We start from the raw sequence: 8,532 nt of genomic DNA, 5'->3' as shown, positions 1-8,532 counted from the left end.
TGGGCTCTTGTTGGTTGGACTTTCTCTGGCAAAGCGCTGGCTCCTGACCGTGCTGTGATTATGGTGACTATGCTGGAGGGATGCTAGAAGTGAGGGCTGCCCAGCCTGGCAGTCACTACTGAAGATCTGCACGATGTTTTGCTAAGGAAGGGCTGGAGATGGATCGTGAAGCAATTATGTTGGATGGGGCAAAGAGCAGCCCATGGGGAATAGGGCTTTATGCGAATGCATGGAGCCCTGGGTGCACCCCTAGCACCTGCCTTGGCACTGGGCAAATCAATTCTCTCTGCCTTGGGCTCTACTTTATATAACTTGGCTGTAGCCCAACATCATAGACTGGATATTAGGAAAAAACTTTTTCATGGAAAGGGTTGTCAGGTGTTAGAACAGGCTGCCCAGGGCAGTGGTGGAGTCACTGTCCCTGGAGGGGTTTAAAAGATGCATAGATGAGGTTCTTAGGGACATGTTTTAGTGCCAGTGTTGGGCTAATGGTTGGACTCAATGATCTTGAGGGTCTCTTCCAGCAAAAATGATTCTGTGATTCTATCTAAATGCAGTAGGTCCAGCCCTTTCCCAGCCACTTCTGTTATCTGTCCTGGGAGTTCCCAGGAAAGAGGAATGCAATGAGAGGAGGAAAACAGAATCCCAGAATGGTTGGGGTTGGAAGGGACCTCTGGAGATCATCCAGTCCAACCCACCTGCTAAAGCAGGTTCACCAGAGCAGATCACACAGGAAGGTGTCCAGGTGGGTTTGAATGTGTCCAGAGAAGGAGACTCCACAACCTCTCTGGGCAGCCTGGGCCAGGCTCTGGCACCTCAAAGGCAAGAAGTTTCTCCTCATGTTCAGATGGAACCTCCTGTGCTTCAGTCTGTGCCCGTTGCTGCTCATCGTATTGTTGGGCACCACTGAACAGAGTCTGGTCCATCCTCTTGACACCCAGCCTGGAGCTATTTATAAACATTGATGAGATCCCCTCTCAGCTTCTCTTCTCCAGCTGAACAGCCCCAGCTCTCTCAGTCTCTCCTCATAAAGATGCTCCAGAACCCTCATCATCTTTGTAGTCACTGGACTCCCTCCAGTAATTCCTTGTCCTTCTTAAACCGGGGAGCCCAGAACTGGATGCAGTTCTCCCAGGGAATGGGTGGGGAATGTGGCCAGGACACCTTTGGGATGGGACGGGAGTGGGCTGTGGTCTCCAGCCAAGGGGAGGCAGCAGGACCCTGACCACCCCCCCATGCACCCTCCACTGTCCCTTGGCCAGAATTCGGCTCTGCCATTGTCACCTTCATCTGATTAACACCCCCATTAGCAGCACCGCAGCACACAGGGATGTACAAAACAGTGAACGCTTTTTATTTCGCTGCTGGAGTGAAACTGCCATAATTTCTCATAAAACTCAAAAAAAAAAGTGATTACTAAAAGGCATACATTTTTTTTTCCTTTTTACACAAGATGTAAGTAAACAGACAAGTTTCTTTTTTTAAAAAGGTTATAAAGTGTCAAGATCCTATACCTCATCTGCATATTCAAAGTGATGCCATCTGATACAAAAAGCATTGGGTATAATAACTTAGCTATGGCTCAGACCAAAAAAAACAACAACAAAAAGTAATCTGGGCTTAATCTACATACTACGATGAGTTAAAAAGGAAAATACGCAATGCTTTGTTGCACAGAAAGGAACAGAAGGGAAGTCAAGAGTTCATTGGGAGATCAGCATCTAAAGGGAAGACCAGCGCAGCAAAACAACCCAAAACAACCCCCCCCGAGCAAAGAAACCAGCTACGTTTTGATTCCACCAGCCAGAATTCCACCCAAATCCACCCGCCGAACTGCACCTGCCCAGCCTGCGGGAAGCAAATGAGATATAAGATCCTGGAAACTGCATGGAAGTCACTGGGACTAATGAAAAGCCCCACTGGGACTAATGAAAAATGAACAAAACGAATGAAAATTTAAAAATAAAGAAAAAAAAAAGAAAGAAAGAAGAAAGCGACTTCTATTGTAGATCGAGCAAGACTCTCAGCATCCTTGGGAAATCTGTTACTCATAATCCTCCTCATCTGCAGCTCTCAGCCCAAGCACCACAGTGTCAGCCTTATTGCAAGACTCCTCATGTGAATTTAAAAATGTAAAGTCTTTAAATACGCATCACCAGACCTTTCTTCAATAAAAACCTGGCCATATGTAAGGGTCTCATTTCCTTCCTCCCACTGCTGTCCCCACCACGCACTCCATCCAACTGGCAAACATGGAGAACAGAAGGGACACAAAAGCCGCCTAAGGGTGTGAGGACACAACTATGAGTTCCTGCTCAGATTTATTCCCCAACATGAGGTTCAGCCATGATTGGTTCCTGGGCAAAACCTACAAGCTCTTGGTTGGATGGTTAGGGCATCTCTCTTTGCCATCTCTTGGGTCTCCAAAGCTCTTTCTACCAGTTTGGAGCGCTGTCCCTGCAAACTATGGAGAGATGGTGGGTTTCCATAGAGGAGGTGAGTGAGATGGATAGGGGTGAGAAGGTATAAAACACAGTTTGTACCTCTGCTTCTGCAGATAAGGTGGTTGGTTTGTAGCCAAAGCCATGGGGGTGTCTGTTCCCTATGACCCACTGGAGACAACTGGAGCAGTAAGAGTCAGCAAATACATCTGATTTATAAGGCTCTCCTTTCAACATCTTGGCATCCAAGGTGAAATGAGGATTACTGTACAAGGAGAGACCCCCAAACCAGCCCAAACCCTTGGCTGCTTAGGCCTTGCTCTGGTGCTATGTGCCTACTGGGTTCCAACCTTCCCTCTTCCCCAACTGTCCCAAGATTTTTGTGATGGAACTGGGCTCTTTTTTGAAATTCCCAACCCCAAACCCAGTTGGATGACCCCAGCCCATTATGTTTCCATAACCATCTCTAGGTTGAAACATCAAGGAGCTGGTACCTCAGACAGAGGAGTCCAAGTCTATATAAAAAAAATCCCAAATATTCGGCAGTCCAACCCAGATAAACTTTGGAGTGGGTTCAAACCCTCCATGCAAGGACAGGAGCTCCTGGGCTGTTGAGGTGTCCTATCCATGGAGCAGCACATGGGAGATGACAGCAAATTCTAGAGAGTGGAAAGACATAGATAAAAACAAGAAAAAAGAAAGAAATTGAGGACAAGCAGCATGATTTGGGTTTGGTTTTTTTGCAGTGACTCACAAAACTGAAGAGTATCAAGATGCTGCTCTGTCAGCCCGACGCACTGAGGATTTGGCCACGTGGATTGTACCAGGTCAAGGAGTTCTCTTACACTAGAAGTTCTATTTTTAAGGTGGTTGGGTTGATGCTACATAAAGTGAAGGAGCACCGCAAACTCCTCGTGTTGCCCCCGAACAAGCCCAGCAAGCTGAGATTTGAGCGTACTCTCAGCAGAGCGCAGCACCGAGCACTTCTGTAAGCATTTCCACCATCAAACCCTACATGGAGAAGGTGACGCGTTCCTGTGGCCAAAGGAGGCTTGAATTCAAGCCCTAATGTCCCCATCCTGATCCCAGCTCCAAAACATCATGGCTGAAGCCCTGGAGCCCTTGCCCTGGGCAATCTGCCAATGTGATGCTCCCACAAGCATGGGCAAGGAAAATATTTCTCTTCTTGCCAGGGCAGAAACATCTCCAAGCCTACAAAGCAACAATTCCCACTGCTTTATCCTGAACTCTCTGCAAGTTGTGGCACAACGTGTTGTGACCGGAGAGCACATGGGATGAGGTCTCCTGGCTAAGAGAGATTAGGGTTGTCCCCGTCGCAATGCTGAGCCACCTCCTACCACCCCTGGGGATGAAACAGCACCTGTTTGAGCAGCAGGAGGACACAACGGGACAGGATGGGGACGGTGAGCACACCCAAGAGAACTGCTGCAATACCGGATCAGGTCTTTTTATCAACCCAGTTTCTCACTGTTCCCAAACCAACACAGAATCTTCAACCACCGCCACCTTCCCCATGAGGCATAGGAACCAACAGCCTGGAATGGGGAAGGAGAAACTCAAAGAATTGAAGGCCATGCTGTCACGTGGGGGCTCGAACAGGCACGGGCCATGCATGGAGGATCTCCACTTTGCTTGGAACCACAACCCATCCCATGGGATGGCCATTCCTGCTGTGCAGTGGGACTGGCTCCCATCAGGAGAGGAGGAATGGCGCTGCAAATGGCTCCGAGCTCCTCCTCTGCCTGTGCGTGGTGGCATGAAGCCACCCCCTACCATTCTGCCGGTACTGACGGTGTCTAACCAGCCTTCCTCACCACTTATCCTAAGAGATGAACCCTCTGAAGCAAATATCTCTGGACACTATGTTTCGGAAGGCACACAAACCTCTGGAGATACCTAGCACAGTGCTCTGAAGGCATCTCAAGTGGGGTAGCCTAAGACCATGAGATGCTGGATGACAATTTTTCCTTGTGCCACCATCTGTGATCCTCTGCAGCTGAGGAGGTGAGCAGCAGCGAGCCCAAAGGATACCTGGAGCATCCCTTGGGCCACATGTTCGCCCTGGTGACAATGGATGGCAACCAGCTATGACCATGGGGTCCATGGGTCATCTCCCCGGCTCCACTGGGCAGGGATGGGAGAAAGAAAGTTCAGAGGACGTGCAGAAGACAAACAGGTTTGTGGGTTTTTTTAAGTTTTTTTTTTTCTTTAATTAGCAAATTTCTTCTTATCCTTGTCAAAAGAAAAAAACACCCCCACACCCCCTACATGCCCACCGCTCCAGCTGCTGCAAACGTTCAAAAGGCAGAAAGTTGTGAGATATTTAATGTCCTGGCTTGGGGGCAGCTCTGAGTCCACCCCACCAGGGCACGTGCCAGGGGGGGGTTGGGGTGCCAGGAGCCATGTTATAGATTTGGGAAAGGCAGGTGCAAAATTTGGTGATGTGCTCTTGCCATGAGCATCCAAAATCCCCCAGGAAAGCTGCAGCCCAGCCCCTTGGCCAGCAAAAGCAGTGGTGGAGGACATGGACGTGCCCCAAGATGCACATTGCATTCCCAGGGTGCTGCAGCCAGAACTGGGGGTTGTGCCATGGCTTGGTGATGGGGACACGGCAGGAGAGAACCCACCAGCCTGTGCATTGAATTTGGAAGCTATAAATAGAGAGTACCCCACACTTTGGGGGACCAAGTGCTGCCCCTGCACCCTGGCAAAGCTGGGTGCCCCAAAGCCCCACCATGGTCCCCAAATTTCCCAGTGCCTCTGCCTTTGCTGCAGGGAGCCCCCAATGAGCCCCACCTGTAGCATCCCAGTTGGCATCAAGGCAACGGGGAGATGGGGAGGTGGGAGAGGAGCCAGGAGAAAGGGAATGGTGCTGGGAGGGAATTAGCTCAGCCCTTCCCATGGCCACAGGACCAGCACCAAGCTACAAGCCTCCTTCACCTCTCCCTACCATCACCATCCTCCCCCAAGAGGCCACTGTGCCATCCCCACCTTCGTTCCCGTTGCTGCAGCCCTTATTTATAGGGAAGAGGTGGGAAAGGGTTTTTCTGGGGGTGCTCCAGCCCTCCTGCTCCCCATCCCTTCTCAGCTGGCACAGCCCTGCCTGCATCACCCCAAACCAAGCACCATCTCTCTCAGTGCAACGAGACGGGAAAGGGAGGAGCAGGAGGAGGAAGAAGGCAATGAAGAACCATCACGTGAGCTCATTGCCTGCTAACACCTCGTGGATGTAGCTGGAGAGAGCAGCGTTTTTTTGGGGATCCGGTACGACCGTGCTGTGGGTGCTGGAACACCCTGGTGGTGCTCCATGTCCCCCTATCCCAGCCCTGTCAGTGGGGTGACATTTGGGGTGCACGGGGCTGGCCGAGGGGGTGGAAGGGGTGGGATGCGCGCGAGTGCCCGGGGTGTCTGTGTGCACGGATTTTGGCAAGAGGTCATTGAGGTTACATGATGCAGCATTTGTTCTTGTGGTTATGAGGGTCCTTAAATCGGAGTCTCTGCTTTGGTCGGTATTTTTCCAAGTACGTCAGCTGCTTGCTGTTGATGGCTCCTCTGCGCTTCCTATAGGAACAGAGAAGAGCCAGTAGAGTCAGTGATGTGGCAGAAGACCTCCCCACACCAAAACCACCCTTGTTGGGGTGCTGAACACCCCTGCCTAGAGCAAGAAGGAATTTTGGATGCTGCAGCTGTGTGCAGCCTCTGGGAATGGAGAGAAGCACCAACCCCGGCAACTTTTCTTGCTTATCCACCCCACAAGTCTTAGAAGATGGAGAGAAAGGGAAGAAACACATGGAGAGGTTGCCCAAAGTGGGGTGCCTGCCAAAATCTTCCCAAGGATGCTCCCAGATGCCTCCCCAGCATCCCACAGCCCTGATGCAAAGGCACAGGGTGCTTGGTGCTGCCCCCCCTTTTTTTCAGTGCCATAATGAGAGAAAAGCAACCCTGGTGCCCCAAAACACACCCAGAGGCACACCAGGTCCCTCCATTCCAGATTCCCCAACACTGATACACCATTTGACTTACTGTCGGATGAACTGGATGGCGTCTTCGTACTTCATCCCGCTCTCAATCAAGGCCAGCGCGACGAGGACGGGAGCACTGAAAGGCAACAGCAACAGTGGTCACTCCCCAGCCATGTGGCCCAGGGGCTGACACTCCATCGTGGGGTGGAGGGGACATGTCATGGGGCTGTATGGGTGGCATTGTGGGCAATCACCAGCCCTGGCTTTTCATTTGTAATTTCTTGCCATTTGGCTGCAAGCGCTGTCCCAAGGAGCGGCTGATTTTAGGGGAGAAACCCTCAGGATGGGACTGGAAGCTGTTTATTATGTAGAATGTCCTGAGTTGGAAGGGACCCACAAGGTTCATTGAGTCCAACTCCTGGATCATCGAGTCCAACTCCTGAGCTGTTTGCTGGTCTTCTAATGAGCATGAGGACATTGGAGGCAAATCTATGGGAAAAGTGGATGTAAATCCACATGCAAAACCTGACCTGCAGTGGGGGGAGCAGTCAAATGCAGCAGCTCTCAAAAAGCATTGGCTCCCAGTTGTAGCAGGAGGCATCCTGTATCCAAACCAGCGTGGTCAGCAGGACAAGGGCAGTGATCCTTCCCCTGTGCTCTGCATTGGGGAGGCCACACCTGGAGTATTGTGTTCAGTTCTGGGCCCCTCAGCTCAGGAAAGAGATTGAAGTGCTGGAGCGGGTCCAGAGAAGAGCAACAAGACTAGGGAAGGGACTTGAACACAAGCCCTATGGGGAGAGGCTGAGGGAGCTGGGCTTGTTTAGTCTGGAGAAGAGGAGGCTTAGAGCTGAGCTCAGCACTCTCTAGAACTACCTGAAGGGCAGTTCTAGCCAGGTGGGGATTGGTCTCTTCTCCCAGGCAGTCAGCAATAGGACAACAGGACATGGGCTTCAACTCTGCCAGGGGAAATTGAGGCTGGAGATTAGAAAGCAATTCTGTGCAGAGAGAGTGGTCAGGCATTGGAATGGCTGCCCAGGGAGGTGATTTTGCAGTATTTCCACAACGAGCTCTTAGCAAAAGCAAAATCCCCATGTGACACAGGTAGGACAGCACCAAGCAACCTTGGTCCCCCCCACAGTGCCCAGGATTTGGCCATGAGAAGTGCAAGGAGGAGCTCATAGAATCATAGAACTATTTTGGCTGGAAAAGATCCTCAAGATCATCACGCCCAACTGTTAACCTAACACTGGCACTAAACTATGTCTCTAAGAACCTTGTCTATGCATTTTTTAAACCCCTCCAGGGATGGTGACTCCACCACTGCCCTGGGCAGCCTGTTCCAATGCCTGACAACCCTTTCCACGAAGAAATTTCTCCTAAAAAATTTTCAGGAAAATTTTAGGGGCAATAGCTCCCCACCCCGTCAATGCCTATTCCCGCTAATGTCTCTACTGCGTGTAAACCCCCGCTCTAAGGTGGAAGGAGGAGAGCAGGGGTGGTTTACATGGTCTTCCCGCTTCTCCCTTTCCAGGTGGGGTGCCAGGCTCTGACTTACCGCCCCAGCCCAGCCACGCAGTGCACGGCCACGCAGCAACCGGGGTCTTCGCAGAACTTGGTCTTCAGCAAGTTGAGCCAATCTTCCACTATCTTGCTGGGAGGAGGCGCTCCATCATCGAACGGCCAATCCTGCAAGGTGGGAGAAAACACTGTCAGACCCTGGGGATAAACTCATGGGGATTGTTTGTTGCTCAGGGTGGCCATTGCCTGTCTTCTCCCCATTTGGATTGGCAACACCTCATCCTCCCCCGCAGCAGGTCCTGTCTAAATACAGAGTTTGGGAGCACAAAGCCACTTTGTAAGAAGTTTGAGCAAAAGTGGCTTGGAGAGACGGCTGAAAGCTCAGGGCCTGAGGTGGTGCCAAATTTCACAGAACCACAGAACGGTTGGTGTTGGAAGGGACCTCTGGAGATCATCCAGTCCAACCCACCTGCTAAAGCAGGTTCACCAGAGCAGATCACACAGGAAGGTGTCCAGGTGGGTTTGAATGTGTCCAGAGAAGGAGACTCCACAACCTCTCTGGGCAGCCTGTTCCAGGGCTCTGGCACCTC

The 8,532-nt window shown here is 51.3% G+C and overlaps 1 protein-coding gene across 1 annotated transcript in view; it reads right to left on the bottom strand.

The window, feature by feature from the left end:
- Positions 1-1,333: 1,333 nt before the first annotated feature.
- Positions 1,334-8,532, bottom strand: part of PTP4A3 (protein tyrosine phosphatase 4A3) — a 49,923-nt gene continuing 42,724 nt past the window's right edge. The window contains exons 4-6 of the mRNA XM_082044860.1: positions 7,980-8,110; positions 6,486-6,560; positions 1,334-6,023 (exon numbers count right to left, since the gene is read on the bottom strand). Coding sequence (XP_081900986.1) covers positions 5,906-6,023; positions 6,486-6,560; positions 7,980-8,110 — 324 coding nt within the window. The 3' untranslated portion in view covers positions 1,334-5,905. The remainder of the gene's footprint in view (positions 6,024-6,485; positions 6,561-7,979; positions 8,111-8,532) is intronic.

This window comes from Streptopelia decaocto (genome assembly GCF_964273445.1).
Source record: "Streptopelia decaocto genome assembly, chromosome: 2".
NCBI lineage: Eukaryota > Metazoa > Chordata > Aves > Columbiformes > Columbidae > Streptopelia > Streptopelia decaocto.
The sequence above is the reverse complement of the archived record's forward strand: the minus strand, read 5'-3'. Positions and strand labels throughout refer to the sequence as shown.